At 30.2% G+C, this 25,238-nt stretch overlaps 1 protein-coding gene across 2 annotated transcripts; it reads left to right on the top strand.

The window, feature by feature from the left end:
- The first annotated feature begins 20,176 nt into the window (after nt 1-20,176).
- LOC136219634 (rRNA-processing protein EFG1) lies at nt 20,177-25,238 on the top strand. Of its 2 annotated transcripts, none has more exons than XM_066007109.1 (8): nt 20,177-20,537; nt 21,001-21,130; nt 21,249-21,376; nt 21,717-21,855; nt 23,844-23,958; nt 24,215-24,278; nt 24,392-24,676; nt 24,900-25,238. In XM_066007109.1, the coding sequence occupies exons 1-8, from the start codon at nt 20,385-20,387 to the stop codon at nt 24,903-24,905; spliced, it is 1,020 nt and encodes a 339-aa protein (XP_065863181.1). In that variant the 5' UTR covers nt 20,177-20,384; the 3' UTR covers nt 24,906-25,238. The 2 variants fall into 2 exon arrangements, with proteins under 2 accessions (XP_065863181.1, XP_065863180.1); XM_066007108.1 differs by having other exon boundaries at nt 20,179-20,537; nt 24,386-24,676.

Here is a 25,238-nt window from a genome sequence, read left to right as displayed (position 1 = left end):
ATCTCCCACTGGGCGAAACATGTATATTCCTGTAAATTATGAATCCTTTATGACGTCAAAATATGCTATCATATTTACTATAGGCATATACCAACAATTCCGTCCATTAATCATACTAACATAGAACCAAAGCAGAATCAATCACCTTTAGTGTAACCTTACCAACAATGATCACATATGTTAGCATAATCAAATGACATGAATTAAGTATGGATGTGTAGCATGGAAATTACATGTAATGTGACCTTAACATGCCTATTTCCAATTGGTCCTCATTAGTGAGATCAAGACTATAACACTTCCAGAATGGAATAAACTTAAAACTTTATTAACTGGAATCGGTACCGAATAAACAAACATGTCTAAAACTAAAGAGCATCCAAAATACAAACTCCCACTAAACTCAAATTTTCTTAAGTAATTCAAGACCCAAATGAGCAATATGCTCATGAAAGATAATGGGCAATAATCATTAACTGAGCGGATCCATAGAGTTTGTCCTAATATGCTCATTAGACACCGGTCCATTCTGAAATCTCTACTAGATATTTAATTACTAGTAGAACATAAGTGTTGACTTATTGTCATAATATATTATCTTTCTATATCTGAATTGCAGCCTAATGACAATTTCACAGTCAACCAAAAAACTAGATGCCTCATAATGCGCTACAGATATAGCTGCCATGATGGAAGAAATGATTCACCCATCTAATAAACTGAAATGAACTTTAAACAAAATGAGCATCCGATATAATCAGAATCAGTATACATAATGATCTCTACTTGATTTGACTCTGATATATTATATGCGAGCTTTATTCTATGTGAATAGCGCATGACCTTATTAGCTGCTTTTCTAAAACTTCAAAACTAAAATATTTGCATATCTGCTCATTACCTCAAATATGAATACATATCAGAATGCATACGTACTTGAGCACACAAAAATAATGTATAACTGTTTGGGCACTATTTGACACTAAAATCGTCTCCTTTAATTATAAGGGTATCACCTGATTTGGAGTTCTCAAATAGAAAAATAAATTTCCTCCCACTGAATCCAAAATATACATAATTATCAAACAAATTCATCTCAAAATCAATGAGACAATAACTTAATGAAATTTGTGATCATAACCAGTTAGCAATGCCATTATAACTTTAAAGAATCTTTTAATGAAGCTAGAAAGAAAGTTTTTCACAAATAATGTCTTCTTTTCGTCTGAAGTCTTTGACAACAATAAATACCTTATATCTTTTCATAATTGTCTTTGAGAAAATTGACAAGATTTGAAAACTCTAAATGAATGGCATCAACCCACAATCGAGAATTAGAACTCCTTAAGGCATTGATAACTCAATACCATCTTTATGTTCTTAGAGATATACAAAATAATGATCAAACATTGTATTTCTCATTTCTCTAGTGAATTTCACTTTACTGACATTTATTCTTGAGGTTGTTGAGATTGTTCTTCTGGATGAGGAATCATTTAACCATATTTCCCCCTGCAAGCTCAACATCCTCAAAGAATCTTGAATTACTTGTCTTCTAAATTCTCAGTAGTGGGAACATAGAATTTAGAAACCCCTATATTCACAGTACCCAATAAAAATAACAAACAATCATTCTTTAAAACCAATTTGTTTTCGATTTGTCTATATACATAACCATAGGTTGACAACCCAACACATAAGTGTTTAAGCTAGGCTTTTAAACCTTCTTAATGCTTGGGTCTAAACCGTTTCTTTTATTGGTACTTTAATTAGAATATAACCTGCAATATTCATATCAACTACATGTTTTTTAAAAATGGCCACAAGTCTGTTGGTAGCTTCTTCTTTTTTTACATTTGTTTGTTCTCCTTTATTAAAACTGACACAGATTTTAAAATCTGAAAAATCTGGGAACTTGAGAACTTCATCTGATATAAGATTTTCAATTCTCTTTGGAGAAATGGAACTTATATTGAAAATTCTTTTTCATTAATATTCTCAAAATGTGCACTAGTTTACAAGGTTTCATTATTTTAGAAAATAATATCAAACATATAAAGATTACCAAATATAAATAAATATATAGTGTTCATCATAACTAAATTTTGATAAAGACAATTTCCTATTCTTAAACAAACATATTTGAATTTGTTTAAAATAGAAACCAAAATCCACCTAACAGGGTGGTGCAATAAGTCTTCTTCAAATATGAATATACACCGCTCCTCAAATGTAATATTAATATGTATATTGTCAATACTTTCTACCTTAACATTCCCATATAGATGTATCTTTCACCATCAAATGAATGTTAGGTTAGACAACCTCGCACAAACACATCAATATGAATAATAATACCGAAAATATAATTCATCAAGTGTGTTCAAGCATAAAAATTAACCTTAGAACAAACAAAAAAAGTGTACATTTCTTTATACGCCAAGCACAGTTTTTGACATTATTCTTTTTAGTATGTCCAACTTTATTGCATAAGAAACAAGTAGTTTCTGAATTTTGTCTCTTTTGCACTTTAATGACACAATGCATGCATCTTTAATACTTTTCTTAACTTTATCATTTGAAGTGGATGCCTTATAAACACATTCATATCTCTCTTGCTGAAGTATATCCTCTTCTTGCAACTGACACATATATTAAAATTTTGAGAAATCAAGGGAATTGAGAATTCCATAAGACACAAGCCTTTCAATTCTCTCTTGAGAAATGTGTCCTAATCTTTTGTACCACAATAGCAGAATTCTCATAATTTAATTTTCTCTTCATACCACACCACGTGTACTAGTTTGCAAGGTTTTATAATAAGAAGAAACAACATCAAGCATATAAAGATAATCATAAATAGATAAAGAACCAGTGCCAATGGTAACTGAATTTTGAAAAAGACTCAATTTCCTATTTCCAAATGAACAATAACCAAACTTGTCCAAAGTAGAAATAGAAACCAAATTCCGTCTAAAAGACGACACAATAAAAGTCTCATTCAAATCTAAATAAGCACTCGTTTTCAAAAGTAATCTAAATATGCCAATTGCCTCTACTTCCACCGCCTTGCCATCTCCCACATAGATGTGTCTTTCACCATCATTTGGCTTTCGGCAGCTTAGGCAACCCTGCATGGACACACTAATGTGAGTAGTAGCACCAGAATCTACCCACAAAGTATGTCCAGGTACTGGAGATAGATTAACTTCAAAAAATGAGCCCATCTTATATCCTTTTGACCTTATGACAATTATAGCTCATCTTAAATTTATCAAATTGTGCAATAAGATAAATTACAACCTTATACACGAGCATGTCATTAGACAACTGCAACTTAAAGTGTATTTAACTTAAAAGCAAGATGAGACATCTCTATAATGTGCTCCATAATGTTTCATTTTCCTTATCCTTAATGGTATCATCATGTTCATTCTTTGCAAATCTTTTCTCAATTTCAGCAAAGAAACCTTATCTGTAGATACCTCATAAGTTAATATAATACCCTTAAAACTTATAGAATGAAACATTTCATGATCATTAGACTCATGCAATTTGATCTTCTCACTTCCAATGATGAATTTTATCATTATCAGTACCGGATGTCATTACGACAGTGAGTTAATCAATTCCTAATACAATGCCCAGATCAACAATATTGAGAACTAACATAATGTTCTCTTTCAAACCTTAAATAACATCGTTCAATATGCAAATTGAATGAATTATGAGCAAATATAATGGCAGCAAATTCAATAACAAAGAAGTTAACAAGCTCGCATAAGTTATATATATTTGAATTTGGGTGGACAGAAAAATCAAATCATGGCAAATCCCATCACAAGATACCTAGCACGACATTAATATTTTATCTTTGGACAAAAAATACTAACTCGTAAGTGATCATCTTGTTGTAGCAATCAAATATTAACAATAAGTCCTGTCAAATAATAAATCATCTTTGGACAAATTTATTATTCACATGGAAAACTAGATAATTGTTACATATTTATTGCCACAGGTGTGTATGTAATTCGGCCAAATATTAGCCTTCCTTTGGGCCGGGTAATATCCGCATGAATTTACAAACACACAAAACTGAATAGATGTTATATATCAAATTAATCTCCACAAGAGAGCCCACTTTGGCGGGATGTTGCTTAAACTAATTTATATAAAACGTCTATAACCATGACTTGAATACAAATGAGACAAGTATACATAATTGACCATAAAAAAAAACTTTAATATTTATATATTGTCATATATAACTTAAAAACCAAAAATATTTTTGACAATATATAAATATTTAGTCATAACAAAAGTATGGTCATCGAAACTAAATAACTGCATAAAATGATTATGCCCAAAATATTTTTTCTTTAATTCACATAATCGCCCAATATTATATATTTGTCTCAAATAAAATCACAAAAGTTTATTATCAGAAAATTGGGCAAATAAAAAAAAATCAAATCAAAGTTAATCTCATTATAAGACACCTAGCACAACATTAATATTTTGTCTTTGGACATAAATATTAACTTGTAAGTGGTAATCTTATTGTATCAATCAAATATTAACAATAAATCATATCAAATAATAAACATATCTTTGGATAAGTTTAATATTTACATGAAAACTCAAATAGTTGTTACATATTTAATTGACATCTATACCATGATTTGAAAAATTTTAGAACTTAAAACCGAACCATAAATCAATTTCAAAATCAAAACATTAATGTTTAATAAATACAAAAGTTATTACAAAAATGTTGTAACCGAAACACTAATGTAAGGAATAAATTTTGAAATTGTTACAAAACTTTATTATTAAACCATAAAGAAATAAATACTGAAGTTATTATTAAAATTTATAACCAACACATAAATATGAGGAAATAAATACCAAAATTGTTACAAAAAATTTATAACTATTAATGTAACCGAAATACCAAAGTTGGTACAAATATTTTTTGTAACCGAAATATTAAAACACAAAAACTTCAAAAGTCTAAAATTATGAAGTTTTTATGAATTAAAAAACAATATAAAAGACATTAATATCTAAAAATTTTGATTTGTAATAAAACAAATCAACTGAAAAGTTTGAAGAGTTCATCAAATTAAAATCTTTGAATCAATGTTTAAAACCTCAAAAATAAAAATAGATATCATAAGCGATTCTCAATCCATAACATACAAGTAAAAAAAAACTTGATCCAAAAGCAAGACCATAAGATTTTTCCATGTTTAGAAACAAAGGAAAAAAAAACGATATACTGAAAACATTGATAAACTAAAACATAAGAAAACCAAATTTAAAAGAATATTGATATTCAATTGAATGTCCTGAATCAATTAATATTGATTCCTAAATCGTTAGCATAAGATTGGCGAAAACCAAAAGAAAAACCTTTCATCGAAGTAAAATAAAATCTCAATGAATCTACCATGAGTAGCTCTGATACCACTTGTTGGAAATACTTATTGGAATTAGATCCACAAACCACAAGATCATAAACTCATGTTAATCCATTAAGATATAAAGCGGAAGCGTACCTGAATCAATAGCGCAGCAGATTAAAGAGAATCAGAGACACCTTAGGTTGATTGGTCTTCTAGGGCTAAAAGCAACTAGCACATCTACACTTGATAGGGGAGGCTGTAGATTTAGAATGCTTATGCCCTAGGGACCATAACCCTATATTTATACTGAAAACCTAATTGTCGCAATTACTAATCTGCCCATCATAGTATTAGTAAATTACAACTGGGTATCTACACATATTTAAGCTCATACCCATTATATATGCCACAGGCCCATAAACTAATTTAGATCACTTAATCGGGCTCATACATATGATAGCCCATAATTACAATTATACATGTAAAGCCCATAATGTTGGATTTTAATCCAACAATTCTATCATGGTATAATTTCACAGCTAATACCTTAATAGGTAAATACATGAGTAACATGATTTTAAAAGGAACAAAACCTTATATCAATAAATTCAACCATACAAAGAATATTTGAAACTCCAAATCTCAAATCACCATGTATATAAATCAAGTATCAATTAAATGATAACCGAATACTCAACATTCATTCAACGCACATTTAATTATTCAATGACAAAATATCAATAGACACTCATATAAATAAATAAATAAATATATATATATATATATAAACATAAGCAATTCAGTTTACCTCTCGTCCCAAAAGGCTAATCAAATTATTCGGGTTCTAATTGACCCGTTACTGGCTCCCCAGAGGTTCACCGGAGCACGGTGCTCGGTCGCCGGAGGTTCGTCGGAGATGCTGGAATCGCGAATTGAGACTATCACGAGATAGCCAACGATTAGGGGAGTCCAAAAGTACACTCCATTCAATATTAAAATTGTCTAAAAGGTCGGGATCTAATACTTTCACGGTGCAAAATACCCGCTCCGATCACCATATTTTTCGATCAGAAAAATATCAATAGTGGTCTCAAAATGTTCCTCACGAAACAAGGAATTTAATGGTATGATTTTTATGTCAAGAGATGATCGGAATAAGGAGTTACCGAGAAAAATAGAATGGAAGAAAATTAGAAAAAATATGAAAAAGGAGAAGTGCAGGTTTTGTTTTTGAAAACGTATTCTCATCTCTGTAGCTAACCAAAAAGTAATAATAATAATAATAATAACTCATAATTTAATAATAATATTAATAAAATCGATCGAGTCCATTTAAACGTAATCAAAGAAATAATATTTATCACATATATTAAAAATATCACTAATAGTAATAATAATAAAATAATCTAAAATAATTAGCGGGTGATTTTAATTACTTAATATACTATAATTATATACTAAAATTCTATTTCAAAACACATTTTATAAATTCCAGATGTTACATTTTCGTTGATTTTTAATTGTTTGCATTTGGTTCCTGAACTATTGGAACTTCAGACTCCGTAATGGAACCGGTGTTCGGAGATTCGTCTGGCATGGTGGACGATCTAAAGCTGTCTCTTCTTATATTTTAAGGAACCATATATGGTTCTTGAGGATACAGGGTACGAGAAAAGTATCCCGACATCATTGGCCGATTACCTGCTGCATTCACAAGAGGGAAGTAACCGTCGTGATTATAGTAAATCGGAGGACTCGAAGCATATGACGTATTAGGATCATATTGAAAATTACGTGGAATAGGTCGGATTGGAGAACTTTGAGAATTATAAGTATTTGGGGTCGGATTTTGGGAATTTGGATTCGCTGCGTTTTGAGAATTTGGAACGTAAGAGTAATATTGATTGTATTCATCATTGGAATCTATTGCACAAAAATATATTAAGAGTAGAAGATGGTTTTTAGATTGAATGTGATTTTTATGGGCTAAATGAGATGTTTTATAGTATAATTTTTTTTTTACCGTTGATATCAAATTATATATAAAAAAAATTGAACTCAAAATATTACCATTGTGTTTATATATATCTGAGACCATAAAAAAATAATATAGTATAATTGAATTGGTTCATCAACCAAATTTCAATTAAAATATTGACAACATGTTCTACTGGCCCCATTATCGTTTTTCAAAGATTCACGCGTCATTTTACATAATTGGCACCCACGCTCTCACTTTTTCTTCACAGCACAAAAAGTGTACTACAATTCCTAACCTTGTGAATTAACATATGATCAACCATTTTTTTTCCAAGCAAGTCGCTCGATTGAGCGACCTGCTTGGATTTGGGGAGTCTCCAACTTTCCCCTCTACTGGTTGGAGACTCCCTAAAAATTACAAAGTGGTCCAAAACAGTACCACTAGACATGCTCTAACACATGTAAATTTAGATTAATTTTATCATAAGGTTTGAAAGTTGGACCAATTTCAAGTTATTATTAGAGCACTTTATGCAGTTACCAATCTCATTATCTTCACTCTAATTGTACATGTTATCACTCATAAAAAAAATAGATCAAATATGTGTAGACATGTGAAAATAAAATAAAAAAATTATCTTGTGTTTTGCACCAGATAAAAGACATTTGTATACACGATATTTATTTATTTATTTTTTTTGTTTACACGTTTCATCTGTTACTGATGAGTGATAATATAATCCACATATAGGGTGGATATAACGAGATTTATTCTTGCATAAAGTATAATTATAGTTATGGATAAAATTGGTCCAACTTGCATACATAAATGATATAAATAATTGAATGATGTTTGAGATAAAAATTACTTTTAACTACCAATACTCAGGGACGGATCTACAGTGGGGGCAATGAGGGCACTTGCCCCCACTAAGATCTATAAAGAAAAAATATCACATGTCTAACTTTTTCATTTTTGGGCTTTGCCTCCATTGATGCCGCAGGTGAAGAGCTCTGTTCGAGGAAGGAGATGTGCAAGGAATGAGATGAATAGTTTAGGACTCAAATGTAATTGTTTTTTTTTTATTTTTTTTACACAAAACGACGTCGTTCCACTTAAGTTGAACCACATCGTTTTGTATAGCTAAAATCAAAAGGCAAATTACATTTGAGTCCACGATCTCTCCCTCTCTCATATTCTATCAAGAATGCAGCAAGCAAGAACAAAAATCCCTAACTTCTCAACTCAACTCAAGCCCTGACCTCTCGATCTCTCCCTCAATTTCGAATTCACCAACCCAAACTCCTAATCTGCTCGTCTCTCTCACTTTTCGTTATTGTCATGTCCATCTGTCTCCCTCCTTCAACTTGAAGGCTTCACAATAAGAATTACTTCTTTTTTCTGTCTCGAACCAGGAGGAATAAAAATAAAGGTTGAATTGTACTTTGTAGTTTTGCTATTATGTTCTTCTATACTTGTATTCATGTGTTCTTATTTAGTTGCTTTCAGTTTGTTTGCTTATTATAAATTATGGTTTGGGTTGTTTGCTGTAAATTGCAATTAATTGTAATCTAGTTATTTAATATTTTTAATATTGCAATTTAGCAAGTAATTAAAGCAACTTAACAATTTAACAATGGTTAGTTTGAAGCAATTTAGTAATTTCTAGTTTGATACAATTTAACAAAAGTTTGAAGTTGTCAGTCAGAAAACTCCTCGATCGAGGGATGTCCATTAATAGTGTGCCCAAATAGGTGAGTTATTATTTCTTTTACTTCATGTCCGATGCATATTTTGAAAGATGTGAGACATTGATGCTGAAATGAGAATATTGGTTAAAATCTTACTCATAGTTTGGGAGTTTCTAATAAAAATAAATTGTGTATGTTGATGAAATAGAACTTACCATAGACATCTATGATCTATATCAAACTAAAAAATTAGATTGACTACTTCTGTTATTTGCAAATTTGGGTGTGATATCTCGTAATCAAGTGATACTCTCCTTTTTTGTTCTTCCTCATTTGATCAACTGTTGCACTGTTATTCATTGACTATGATCATGGGACATTTCTTACTAGGAACATGCATTGACACTTTTCTTCTATGTTGCTTTGTCCCATCATAATATGGTGGCATGTAGAACTTTATTTTTCTTAGAAGTTGTCTGGTTGATAATGTCAAATTCATCGACCATTTGAGTGTAAGAGTTTTGCTAATTATCTTGGAATATGTTGTTTGATCAAGTGCTTTGACCCTTTGGCATTGTTATGCATGAAGAATTTTGGTTTTATAACAATTGTTAAATAATGAGCATTTTAGGGAAGTTATAGTAAGATATGTAGTGAGTGGAACCACAAGCAATCAGTTTAAGCATTTGTTGCTCAAATGAAAGCCTTTGAGATGCTAGATGACTGCTTTTTTACACCATTATTGGCAAAATTTTGAATTGTTAGTTTGAAGCAATTTAACAAAAGTTTGAAATAATTTAATATTTACTGTAATTTGGAGGGATGATGATGTAATTTGGGGTGATGTATTTTATATATTTAATGTAATTTAGTTATTTAACATTACCAATTTGTAAACTTGTTATAGGCTTAACTAAAGATATTAGTTTATGTAATTTATTTATGTTGTTATTGCTTTTTTTTTATAAATACCGAATATATAGTTTTTTGCCCTCACTACCTACAAATTCTAGATCCGTCCATATCAATACTGTGGTAGTTTTGTACATTATCTCTTATTTTATTTATGGCTTAAAGCTGAAATTGGCCCCAACCTGTATCTTGAAAGTCAAGTAGATTCATGACCTTTTAAAATCACTAATTATGTCCTAATATATATGAAAATCACCAATTTGATTCCTCTCTTAATTGAAATAAAATTTTGGTTTAATTAATTTATATTTTCGATTCGATTTTGATCGATATTGTATGATATTTTCGATTTTGGTTATCGATTTGTTTAGTAAAAAAATATTCGAGTAAGCCAACCGAGCCTAAACTAGTATATTACATTAATTTTTTTTATGTGTATACGCAATATTTAGGAAAAAAGTTCAAACAAAACTCATGTTGTAAGTAACCTTTTGTTTGTTTTGAGGTTTTTTAAAGTAAGATATGGTATAAGTTATGCTTGCTTTGTTTTAAGGTTTAAGTAGGGAGAAGTGTAAGAGCACCTAAAGTGAGAGTAAACTCTTTTTACTTTCTCAAAAGAGTTGTAAACAACCATATGATGTGTGTTATTAAATTTGACTTGTTACCAAAAATTGATAACAAACAATTAAGTGGGTCATACATATCTTTATATTTACTTTTATTACAAAAAAAACATGACATTAAAAATTATGAAGGATATTTAAAAAATTCCAATGAAATTAAAAATTCTAATGACATTAAAATTACAATTAAAAATAAAAATTACATCGTAAACACATTAAAAATTAAAAATACATAAAAAATTTGAATTAATTATTTTTTGGTATTGTTTTTTTATGAAATTTATAATAAGCATTAAATACATCATTATGTTAGATAAAAATTATTAAGTGTATATTAATTGAGTGAATGTATCGTGTTTTTATAATAAGTGTGTCCTACAAAAGTTGGAAGTAAAAGAAAATTATAATGCTATGATATTTGTAGGTGTTGTTATATATATATATATATATATATATATATATATATGAGGTAAGTGGAAATAACAATTTGTTTCTTCCATAGACTTGTTCCAAATGATGGTAAGATTGAATTATTTTGCTTACATACCCAATTTGGAAAGGACCCATCATTTTTTTTATTATTTATATTACTCTATGTTTAATATAAACTAGTTGAAAGCCCGTGCGATGCACATGATATTAAACTTTTATATAATTTAGATAAATAAATAAATTGACATATTTATTTTTAAGTAAATTTATATCATGCGATGAATTGTGATGAAGCTCTTAGCCTGTTGGTTGAGAGCTTACCTATGACTCTAGCGGTCATGGGTTCGAATCGCATTCGGGTGGGGTGGGTTAAGGGTTTTTCTTCATCTTGTTGTAATTTTCCTTTGTTTAATGTAAGTGCATTGCGGACAACTTTTTTTTTAAAAAAAATATCATGCGATGAATTTTTTTATATTATATATATTTGAACTTAATATATATTTTTATTGATAATTCAAATCAAATTAAATTGATTTTGAAAATAATTGATTAATTTTTTATAGAATTTTAATTAAAGGTGAATGATTTATTTATTTTTGCAAAAACCAATGATTTGTACTTTTTAGTAATTTTAATATATTTTTATATTTTTTTATAACTGGAATTCTGTGAAACAATAATAATAAAATATAATATTAATTAAAAAATTATTAGAATATAATGAAATCAAAAATTGAATTAAACTACAATTAAAATTAAATATTATATTAATGATACAAAAGAATTACAATCTATGTTAAACAAATGTTAAAATAAAAGGCAACATCAATATATTATGCTATAAATTATTAGAATCAATACTTTTCTAATATTGCACATGAAGAAACTTTATCAATTCAATGTGTTACATATAAAAAAAATTCATAAGAATTAGTCACAAACTAATCTTGATGATAATCATTTTTGCTTGATGGAATTTCATGATCACAAAGTATTCAAATTCAATTATTCATTATGCTACAACAATAACACAATATATCCAATTAAATCAAGGTGATGATTTCTCCTATTTTCATCTCGTAATATCTCATCAAGACATTTAATCAATTTGTTTTTTATTCTTTCATTGTATAGAATATCACGCACGCTCGCAGATATTACTTATTTGACTTCATTAATATTTTCTAATAATTATATATTCTTGAATTTCGTAAGCAAGAAAAACAAACAAAAGAATAGAAAACAAAAATGAAGGAACAAAAAAGATAATTAGGAGAGAACTATCTTCCTCTCATTTTTTTCGAAAATAAGAGAGAATGTCAAGATATAAACATATAAAGAGGAGAGTGATAATATTTTTTTGTCCATTAATTAAAAATGTTATTTTTTCTTAATGAAGTATTAAGTCCATAAATTAATTTTAGTTAAATATAATTAAATCGCAATTGTAACCACTCAGTATAAAAAAAACATTTTATAATTAATATGTGAAATTAATTCTATTAATTAGAATCATTATGCTCAACATTTGAGAATTTGAAGAGATTCAAATAATAATATTTTTTAATTAATATTTTCCAACAACTTGTCCTGTGATCATGTTTCATTTTCATCTTTTAAAAAGTCTTGAAATACTAACAATTTTGTACAAATCACAATATAATAGTTAAAAACTTTATAAGCCAACGTTGCAAAAGCAACTATCTCAACATCTCATAATTAATGTACATCTTATCAAGTGTATTAGACGCTTAGAATCTCTTTGTCTAGAGAACTGGGAAAAAATAACTTCTTGATAATAATAATAATTTATAATTAAAATAAACTTTATTGTAAGTATAATATTTAAATACCTCTTTAATATTTTCTTCAATACGTCTTCAACTTCAGTGAACAACTATTGTGTGAAACTTTATATCTATTTGTACCAAAATGCATAAAAATAAAAAAATAAAATCCATATCGATTAGATAAACTCAAACTAAAAAAAATGAGTGGATTTCAACTGGTTTCGAATTAGAAAAATTAATCTAACTTGAATTAAAGCTAACAATTGAGTTCATATAAAGCTGAAAATCTAAATTTTAGTTAGAGTTAACAATTGAAACGATAAGACCTAGCAACATATACTAAAAAGAATGCAAATATACAAAATCTTAATTTTAGTCATTTTGAAAAAAAAAGGACAAATAAAAAAGAAAATATGGATAAGGTAGCGAGAGGTATGGAACATGGGTGATAACGACAGAAAAGGAATTTCATCTCTGAAAGATGAAACTATAACAACTATTGTTTAATAAAAATAAAACAACAACACAATGGAGAACAGAAAGAACTACAACATATGAAAAAAAATCCAATAATTACCTTGAAAAACATAAGAATTTCTTGTAATTTTTGACACTTTTGTGTTTTCCGATTTTAGTTGTCCATGCATCTTCTATTTCTATCGGATTTCTTCAATTGGAGTTATCAGTTTGGAAAAAAAAGACAAATAAAAAAACATGGATAAGGTAGCGAGAGGTATAAATCCTGGGTAACAGCAGAAATGGATCTAAAAGATGAAACTATAACAACTATTGTTTAATAAAAATAAAACAACAACACAATTGAGAACAAAATAACTACAACATATGAAAAAAATCGAATAATTACCTTCAGAAACATAATACTATCTATCATGACCAATGAATATAATGGTGGAATACTATCTATCATGCTTTATATAGAAGTTTATTTCACTACAAGAAAAACATTTTTTTTTGTGGAGAAATTATTTGCCACAAAAGACAAGAAATTCGCCACTAATGTTTTCTGTGGCGAGTAAAATTTTAGCCACTAGGAACGTGACATTAAAGCTTTTAGTGGCTAATAAAATTGATTGCCACAATTCGATATTATATAGTGAGGAAATAAATTACGCCACGAATGATAGTCTATAGTGGCAAAATTTTGGCGCCACTACACAAGTTATTTTGTTGCAAAAAAGAATCGCCATAAATATAGAAGTATTGTGGCAGAATATTACGCCACAAAAGCATATATTTTGTGGCGTAATTTTATGTCACAGAATCATGTATTTTGTGGCGAGTTGCACGCCACAGAAGTATGTATTTTGTGGCATACGTTATTGCCACAAAAGTGTGTATTTTTTGTGGCAGAAAATGACGTCATAGTAGATAACCTTTTGTGGCAACAATTACGCCACACTAGAATACCTTTTGTTGCAATATTTGTTCCCATTATGATCAATAATTTGTCATTACAACCTATAATATCATGGTTGTTGTTTTGAGTTTTTTTTCCATATAAGGCTTTCGCCGCGAAATGTTTTGCCACTATAATATTTTATTTAATTACAAATTTTAGTTCTATAAATTCTATTTAATAGAGGTCTTCATTCTCTATTATATGCATGTATTTTATTGAAGATAGACAATTTAATAAAAAAATTGTAAGTAATTCTTGCTATATAGAAATTAAGTTATGAGATTAAATATGAATCCAAATACTTAACTATAATGCTATAAAGTTATAAGTTATATCCATTACAAGCAAGCAACATAACAAGAAATTATGTCGTCTAAAACGTTGAGATACTATTAAAATGAATAGTACATTATAATTAACAAGCAACATCATAGTCCCCATCGCCATTATCATCCCTCTTAATTGGCTTTTGAATTCAATATTAGTGGTTTCCTAAAGCCCTTTCCAAGAGCATCATTCCATTGGTCCTGAAATACAAGCACTTGATTCTTGAGATTTATCTTCAGTCTGATGAAAAGGTCCTCTCAATATAATCCAAAATAATATGAGACAAAAAAATCATGGAATCGCCCTCACCCATCCATAATAATATGAGCCCAGCCTGCATTTTATGAAGAATGGTCAGGTCAATATACATGACAAGATGCAAATAAAAAAATTATTTATTTCATAAAGTTCTCACAATGCCCCATTAATTAATGTCTCAAGATTTAAATGAGGGCCATAGACAAGCAAAGAACTATAAAGAAAAACAAAGATAGTCATAAATAAGCAAGGGGTTGTAAAGAAAAATTGAAGAAGTTAGACATATTGTAGGTTTATCGATAAGTTAATTGATCGAATTACAGATTAAATTATATGTTTTTCAAACAGAAATTATATGTTAATTGTACTTACCATAAGCATTATTGACTTTATTTAATTATATATATATATAATTTATTATCATAATAATATAGAGACTGCCAAACCAGAGTAACATATCAGAAATTGTAATTGTAAGCATATACCAACTCAAATTTGCCCAAAAACAAGTCTTAATCAGGAGAACACACAATATGTTAGAATATTACCAAAAATATCACGTTCTAGACCTCATCAAAAATTATAATTGTCAATTTTCTTATGTAAGAACCAAATGAAAATACATATATATCAAAATAGAAAATGATAATTTATAATAGTTTGAATTTGAAGCGAATCTTACAATTTAATTCGATTCACAAAACATGTATTTTGGTTCACGAGTCGAATCTCGATTTGACAACTATACATTTAATGTGTAGTCTACCAGTCGCATAACTTGATTTTCGCTAACTTTTATCAGTATATGTAAGTTATTCAAATTACCAGCAGTGTTACACAAGCATAACTATTTGAAAGAATTCATTAATATCCTACCTTTATCCATTGTTCCATAAAGTCATCTAACACATATATGTGAAATTTTTCGTCTAATATCTGCATTGTTAGCAGTAAATGTCACAAATATAAAACCAAAGTCCAACTAATACTTTAGTTTATGGCAAAATTATCCGTGAGAGATTCTGAGTTAGGTGGGACAGAACATCATCATAAACTAATTGGAATTGTGTGAAAAAACCCAAATGCATCTTCCTAATATCGAATGCACCGTATCCTAAAATTAATCAATCAGATAATAAGTATAAGCCCCTATGTATATGAAATCAATCAATAAATGAGAAGTTCTTGTTCATATTGGGGATTCTGAAAACCCTTATAAGCCCCTATGACATGACCAGTAATATGAGAATAAATATACATCAAAATGTAACTTGTATTGTATCAAGAACTAGAATCAAGAACTAGAAATACCTCTTTGTGGATGATACTCAACCATAGTTGATGTCATGGAGGTGTCAAAATCACACGTATCAATTAAATACTCCACTTCTTTCAGTTTTTCCAACACCAGCTTCCCAAATTTGATCATCTAAAACACTCTAGTGAAACTGAATCCGCCAGAACCTAAATGGCTCATTTTATGGTTGATTTCAGCTAAAAGATTCTCAACCTTGTCGATAAGACCTGCACAACCAACAACAGATCGTGTAATAGTGCCTCATCTTAGCTCCAAGTACCATGGTTTCACGCTTTAAGTCTTTTTTTAGTTCCAGTAGTCTGCCCATTCGTGATTTCAGTATATTCAGGTTTTATTCCATTGCTTCAAAGCCATAATGCATAAAATTCATCAGTTCATTTGGTGACAGTGAAAAAATTACAGGAAATAAAAGTAAGAGTGGGGTTAAGATCAACTTAAAGGGGTTGCTTTTATTGCAGGAACTGATTTGGAGGTTCTATGTTTTTTTAAAGCCATCAATTCAGACAGGATTTCTCCACCCATCTACGACATTTAAGTTGAATTCAGTACTAGAAATTGAAAATCAATATCAAAGTAAGCAACAAAGGACCAAAGCCCCACATACAACAAGAGGCTTAAGGCTTTCAAGCTTTGTAGTATTTCCAATTCTTCTACACTGAATGTACAAAGAATGAAATGGGATCCAACAATTCCGAATTGGATATCAAGATATTACAGTGAAACCAGTTCTGAAATTTCAGTCGGCAGAACTCTTAATCTAGCACAGACAGGATTTTCGCAGCCCATCTACCAACATACATACACAGTGCACCTAATTGAAAATCAAAATCAATTAGGGTTTTGTTTTCTGAAATTTCGGTCGATAGAACTCTTAATCTGCGTTGAGGATGTCGACAGAAATTTTAATCTGCTTTGAGGATATTAGGGTTTTTTTCAATACTAGTAGGAACCTAATTGAAAATCAAAATCAAAGTACAACTGAACTCACATACCAAAGGATCAAAGTAACAATCGAATTCACATAACAAAGTACCAAAGAGACGCCTAGATCTAGAACACACTGATACAGCCACATGAAAAGCAAATAGAATAAAATCGATTGTGAAGACGAAAGATTATCAAATAGGAAACCCAATGTATCCCAAAATCAAATCAAAGACAAAAGCAAATTCTGAACAGTAAAAACCATAAAAAAAATTACCTGATCAGCTCACGGCAGCCTTCAATCGGACAGCATCAAACACTCTCCAGAAAAATTAGAACATCCAGTTGAAGGAACTCCAAGTCGAAATCCTCAACTAAAGAAAATTTCTCAATTTTAGGTTTTCCTCTGCTTGGAGAGAGAAAGGGGACTGAATGAGAGAGAAGGAAAGCCGAAGGGAAGAGAGAAAGTAAAGATTTTGAAAAATAAATAAATTATTATTATAAAAAATTCACTTTAAAATTTTTGGCGGTAGATTAGAGCGCTCTTTTTTTGGATTTCTTGTGGCGATTTCAGTATTCTCCCCATTAAAATTAATTACAATTGTGGGAAATTTTTTAATCCTCACAATAAAGGAACATATCAGTGGCAAAATTCATTATTCCACACTAATACATTATTTTATGTGGCGAAAATGAAAAACCCCATTAAAGAATAACTATTTGAGGCGAAATATATATTCCCCACAGATGTATTATATTTAGTGGCAACTTTAATTTCCCCACTACTATTTCCCCACTAAAAGTTCAATTTGTTGTAGTGTTTGTGACTTTTGGATTTCCTTTGTTTTATGTTTTTTCATCTTACTGTAACTCTTACTTCTTTTATTATTTTAATTAATGGGCTAGTAATTGTTTGATATATTATAAATATAAATTTGTTATTTTTTAATTAATTAATTTTTTTAATTTTAATTTTTTATTACGTTGACAACTCATAAAAAAAAGTATCTAAAACACTTCTCTTCATTTCTCTCTGCTTCCGCAATTATATATAGTATAGATATATAGTTCAGTGTAATGATATAAAAGGAATTTATATATAACATTACCTTACTTTATCCTCAAAACATATACATATTATTAGACCGTCACGTACCTTACTTTGTTTCTAGACACAACAAGATAAATATACTATAAACTATTATCATACTTTACTCATTATCTTACCCTACTTTAAATACACCTATCCAAACAAAATGTAAATGAATGTTACATTTATTTTTTTGTTTTTGAAAAAAAAAAGTATTTGCTTTACAAAGTTAGAAAAAGAAAAAGAATTTCGACTAATGGCATTAGTTTTTAATGATATAGTATGTTAACTTTCATTATTTGGTTTAATAAAATATTGAGTTTTGATGATATATTATGATTGGATTATTTGCAAACAATGTTAGTTAAACTTTTTTATTATTAACTTTTGTAAATACATATACTTCTTTTCTAAGAAAAAAAAAATACCATATTAGTTTATTTGCAAATCGGAAATAACATGACTTTTTTATACTTTTCCTTAATATTTATTTCGGTTAAAAAATTGATTCAGCAAATTTTGGTTAAATTATATTCAACTATTATATTTATTCGGTTTTGTTATATACACACAAAATATTTTTATATGACAAATTAATTATTTGTTTCGGTTTATATTATGTGAGAAATCCGTTTCTACGTTTTATTAGCTTTTAGCAGCTTTTGATTATTTGTCTTTTATGTAATGGTTTGGACACGTGCCAGGCTGCCAGCCAACTCGCAATTCTATTTATACTTTTTCCAATACGCAACGGTTTTAAGTTGCCTACTTGTATCGATCAAATTTATGATTTGAATGATTAATCTCATTCTCTCTTGGGATCAATTTTCTTCTGTAATTCCTTTCTATCGAGTCCTTTTACCCGTAAATTATAAGAAGTATCCGGTTTTCCATGTCAAATGGATGACCTCTCATACATATTTTGATACGTGTAATATGAGTCTATATATATTATAAGAGGCCCACTATTTTAATTATTACGTAGGATCACATGTCCAAATATGAATTGGGGGTCCTTCGAGTGACATGGAAGAGCCGGTGCTTAATATAAGAACTTCCTTTTATCAGGGACAGTTTAATAATATAATAAAATATTAATAAAAAAACAAACCGAAAATATAAAGTAATTAAATTAAAATTTTATTTCAATTAAGAGCATGGTTTTGAGAATCGAACCGGACCGATCGGTTCGACCGGACCCGGTCATTAATCCAGACCGAAGGTGGTTCGGTTTTTAAATGCTTGAAAACCGGTTAGAACCGTCCAACCCGGTCGGTTGAACTATGACCCGTTTGAACCGGTCGCGGTTAATCGAACTAGTCGGGTTACACTTTATACTCAGTAAAAAAAAATACTTTTCCAAAGATTCGAACATAGGACATTTAAATAAGAAATGACTGCTTAACCATTAGGCCACTTATTAACTTGTGTTTAATCTTAACAATATAGATATATATAACCATAGAAGGCACATTCTATAAATGGTAAACAAACAGTATTTTATCATTTCAATACTCATAATATTTTATTAATATTTAAATATTTCATAAAATAAAATTTAAAACTCTAAAAAAATTGTAATAATAATTATTTTATTATACTTATATGTTGTGTTAATAATAATACTAATTATTTAGTTTTTAAAAATATGTAATTTATATTTTTTAATCTTTTTATAAATGATTGGATTTATAAATTTAATATTTTTAATTTTATTTACATAATTTTTATAAGTTATAATATGGATAAAATATTATTTTTTACATAATTTTTTTAATACCGGTTGAATCCTGATTGAACCTTTAATCCTGGACCCTTTGTCCTTTCCGGTTCTTTGACCGGTCCGGTTTTGATAACCGAGAAATTTAATTTATAAATTGGGTAAATGTTGGGGATGTAATTGATAATTTTGAAAGATCGGAGATTAATTGACTTTCAGATGTTGATGTAGTAGATCGATGATTAACCTTTACTTACTGTTCATTTAAAAAACAACAACGCAAGCACCGCCGTACATGAAGACAGAAAATTTAAGAAGAAAAGGGAAAAATAGAAAAGAAAAAAGATGGAAGCCATCGCTGTCGAGATATAGCTCAAATTTACCTCCATTTGTTCTTCAGTATTAAAACCTACTCTATTTTCTCCTTTTCTCTCGCTGCTGCTCCTCATAGATAAGCTAATAAGTTTCTACTCAATTAAAGAGAGGGATGGCCCATGGTGGCTACGGGAAGCGCAGGGTCGCCGAACGGAAGCCTCACGTTGGCCGGCGATCCAAGGGTTTAGGCGTTGAAAAGAAGCCAAAGTCCAAGTCTGTCTCCCTTAAGAACCAGATTCGCTCTGTCGAGCGTATGCTCCGCAAGGTACAACAACAACACTCTGCTGCTTCATATTATTTCACCTTCAGTACAAACTAAATTAAAATAAGGGAATATTGTCTTTTTACTTTTTATACATACTAGAACTAGGGTTTGTTGTTTTAGGAACTTCTGTATATTGAATTCGCGTTCTATTTCTATTTGTATCTGTTCGGGGATCTTTGTAAGGTGACTCCATGTATTGTTGCAATTTGAAGGATTTTTTAATCCAATTTATCTGTTAGGAGATAGTTTTTTTTTTATGCCTTTGAAGTCACGTTTATGGTTATGCGTCAACGAAAACATAGGTTTGATACTATAGGATGAGAATTTAGGGTAGGTTATCTGATATAATGCTGTGGTTGAAGTGACTTTCTGATTTTGTAATGCTTGTGCTGGATGTGCTTTACGTCAGGTGAATATATTGTGTGAACGTGGATGCTAAAATGTTGATTATTAACCCTGCCAGGAACTTCCTCCTCAAGTCAGAGAGGCTCAAAAAACCAAGTTAGACGAACTTAAGAATCAACAGGAGATTCATACTCGATTAGCTTTGGAACGCAAGATATTCTTGCGAAATAGGAAGGTCAAGTTTTTTGGTAATTTTTATCTGCCTCTGTTATAAACTTATCTGAATATTTTGTTGTAGTCTTACCTCCTAATTTCCGTTGGGCACAAGTCATATACACCCTCGACAATAACTCTTCAATTTTTTAGAGAGAAGGAAGATTGAAAGAAGATTAAGGCGCTTGGAGAAGCTGCAGCGTACTTCATCTGGACAGGCACAAGATGTGGAGATCACGGAACAACTTTCTAAGTTAAAAGAAGATCTTGAATATGTTAGGGTGGGTAGTTATAGTACTGTGTTGTACTTTCGTCTATAACTTTTTCTTTTTTGTTGGAGATGTAGATTGATCAGATATATGAATTTGCAGTACTTAAATGGATTATGCTTCAGAACTACAAGTTTTTCTGTCTTACTGCAGTTTTTTCCAAAGTTGAATCAAAATTGAAAATTGTTCAAATCTTTCTTGTATTTCTGCTCCTACTCCTTTGGTACAAAAGTAGAAATTTTGCAAATAAATCTGCATGGCCTTGGCTTGCTAATCAGAAACGGGATGCGACAATGAGATGCATATCGCTAGAATTCCTGTGAAGCTAACTTTGTTGCTTTTGAACTTGCAGTTTTTTCCCAAGACTGAAAAATATGTATCTCTGTTTACTGGAGGTGATGATCCCGATGTTGTTGATAGGAGAAATAGTTTGCGTAAGGAGATTAAAGCCAATTTAATTGCTGCTGCTGCCAGCGGGAAGGATTTGGAAGGTATGATCTGTGTACTTTTTCCAGTGATTTCTGGTTCTTGTTCTACAAAAGTTTATTTCTTCTACTGGCATGGCTTTATTCTGATATAAAGTTTGAGCTGCAATATGCTTTTGGAAATATGAGTTTAGATCCATCGTCATAATCAATCTTAATTCAAATTAAAATTGCATATTTGACTTAACCATAGTTGTCAAATTGAGATTCGACTAAATCCTCATTTTTTGCATCGTGAATTGACTCGAGTCGTAAGATTAAGTTCAAATTCATAATACTAAAAATAAAATAAAATATCTATCACCTTCAAAATGAACTTAAAATATTACGAAAAATTAGTCTAGAAATACAATTTTGATTTGTCAAAAAAGAAGTCATATCAACCAAGTACTTAGAATTCAAAGCTAACAAATAACAATATGCAATCTTAGTGGAGAGTTTGAGTTTATGACTCTGTTTATTTGTCGTGTTGTTGTTGATAACTTGATAATGATGGGACTAGTTCGAGTTGCTTTAGTATTTAGTAGTTAGTGCTTTGGAGAGTTTGAGAATCTGTATTTTGTTGATGTTTTTGATGAACAATGATGAAGAAAATTTGTTTCTGATCATCCGATGCACCACGGCATGGAAAGAACGAAGACTTTGATGGAATGGGATGTGACTTGGGTTGGGAGTATGTCGTATGGAAATTCGAAAGTCATGTTAATTATGTTTTGATTTGTTAATTAATTATGATAATTTTGTTTCTTATTGGTTCTTTTGCCATTTGATTTATCTCCTTTCTTAATTATAGTTCTAGTTTTCCTAAATAATTTGCTGCAGTAATTACTTTAGGTTTTGTTTAACTTATTTCTAGAATCGGTCGAGTCCGGTTCGGACGATTCACAACCGATTCAGTGAGAATTTCATTCGCCCTATAGAGCTGGCTCGGAATAGAGACGACTAGAATCGTACTGTTTCGATAACAGTGGACCCAAGTGCTAGACATGCAATTGTAATCTATAAGTAATACACTATGGTCGTTACATAGAATATCTTGGAACTGCATCAAGCTTGATGAACTGTACACATGATTTCATTTTAAGTTGTTATGTGCTCAAACTATATACTTAGGCCTTTTATCTTGGCTCCAGAATGCAGTAGGTTATGCTAAATTGATACGTGGACCCAAGTGCTAGACCTGCAATTGTAGTCTATAAGTAATACACTATGATCATGTGCTTCTTATGGTACTTGCATGTTCTTTGTGTTAGAAAGGGTTCAATAGATTTTAATTTAAATTCACGGTTTAATAGAGCAAAACTGATGGAATCCATAGCAGAAACATGGGCTTAAAAGTGCATTTACCCTTTTAAAGTATGTGCCCTTTCGTGCAAGAGATGCCAATTGAGGGTTCCTTTATATCTATATCTATAAGTGTAAAAGCTTAAGATGGAGTTATGCTGGTAATGATATGATTTTTTCTTCTTCTTAATTCTCGGTTTAAATGGTCTTGCTAAGCTTGGAGCTTTATTTATATTGGAATTACAAGGTGTAATTAAAAGAAATAGGAAAAAGAAAATTCAAGATCAGAAGGCTCTTTTCTAATGGAATAGGCAGGTAGATAGATAGATAGCAGTAGTTTCTTTACAAATGCTATTTCACTTTATATTCTTAAGCTACTGCTATTAAAATATGTGGGATTTTCAACATTTTCCACAAATTATTTATAAATAAACCAATAGTAATAATATATTTGATCTCACAAGGGTATTTTGAGAAGTAAAAAAAGTAAATGTCAGTTTTTCATGCATTTCAAGCATGAAATTTTGCGATTTGATTGGACTAATTTTACATTCATTTATATTTTGTCCGACAAAGTAGAAAACTTTCATTTCCATAGGAATTCCAAATTTGACATTCATTTGTTTCAACTGAGCCCTTAGCTCCATATATGTTTGAATGTTATTTCCTGCAAATCATATTGATGTCTTCTTTTGGATTTCCCTTCACAGAGACAGGAAGCGAGGATGATGGGCTTTTAGATTTGAGTGAAGATGATTTCTTCTTAGCTGGATCATCAAGTGATGAAGCAAATGCAGATGATGAATTGACCGATAAGAGCACAAGGTACCGTATGCCTAGTAAATTTGAGCGGAATATGGAATGAAATTTTCAAGAATTACATATTTTCTTTCCCTCTTATCGATAGAATTCTATTCAGCTTTCCTCGTTTAGCTTCCCTAACAATTTCGGACTGAGATACTTATTTTAACATGTGATAATACAGGTGCATTTGCCAGTTGTTTAATTATCTCTTTCTATGCGTGCACAGATTGTTTTAGGCCATCAAAGCTGCTTATTAAATTTTTATCATGCTTTTCAGGGAACAGGCTTCTAGTACTTCTGGCAAAGCAGCATCGGGTATGTCCAGTGATGAAAGGAATCAGGTCATCTATCTAATCCGAACATTTTATCCTCATGAAAAACAGTCAGCTGTTAACAGTTTCTACATTATGGATAAATATTTTTTCTAATGCCTGCTTGTCTCATGTAGAGGCAGATGTCTGCTAGAGCTCTAATGCCTCCTCCTGGGCCTTCAAAGAACTCTAAATCAAAATCAGTATATGCTCGATCAAGGTTTGGAGCTTCATCAAGCAAAAGTTCATGGACACAGAGGGCTGAAATTTCTACATCCAGCAATACGTCAAGTAGCAGAAGTGGACCTTCCTTCAAAGCAGGAGGAGGGTCTTCAAATACAAAGACAGGCAATAGTAGTAATCTGAGTTCAAATTCTGATGCCCACAAACCTCGGAGGAAGAGGAGGCCAAAGAAGAAAAAGCAACAGGTAAAACTACTCGTTTACAATTAAGTGTGCCCCTTCATAATTTTATTTTCCGTTTCCTCATATATGTTAGAATCTAGATGCTTATCTATCCGACTATCTCAACAATCATGGCTGTTATTAAGATTTGCATAATGCCCACGGACTATATTAAGATTTGCATTCGTGTCTGATCTGTGAAATTGTACCCTGTTGCATAATGATATCTTATGCTTTTCATTTGCAGGTATAATCAGATTGATGTAACTTCACCAAACACAATGGAAGTATACCACCGAAATGAAAAGATGTCATAGAAGAAGCCTTAACCATTAATTATTTGTCATATTTCGTGGTTAAGTAGTCAAATAGTTGAAGTGCACTCTGGAAGGAACAGCTCAACTAATATCTCTTCAAGCTGCTAATATTTATTTTTGAGAATTCTTTTGAGCAGTTGTTGCTATGATTTCAGTTGTTACTATTCATTCATACTAGTTTATTTTGAAGTTATTTATCATAACTTTCATGTTTCATGAGAACCGGTATAATTACAATGCTGAGGGTTTAAAATAGGGCATTCAGGATC

Source organism: Euphorbia lathyris, chromosome 2, assembly GCF_963576675.1.
Source record: "Euphorbia lathyris chromosome 2, ddEupLath1.1, whole genome shotgun sequence".
Lineage (NCBI taxonomy): Eukaryota > Viridiplantae > Streptophyta > Magnoliopsida > Malpighiales > Euphorbiaceae > Euphorbia > Euphorbia lathyris.
The sequence above is the reverse complement of the archived record's forward strand: the minus strand, read 5'-3'. Positions and strand labels throughout refer to the sequence as shown.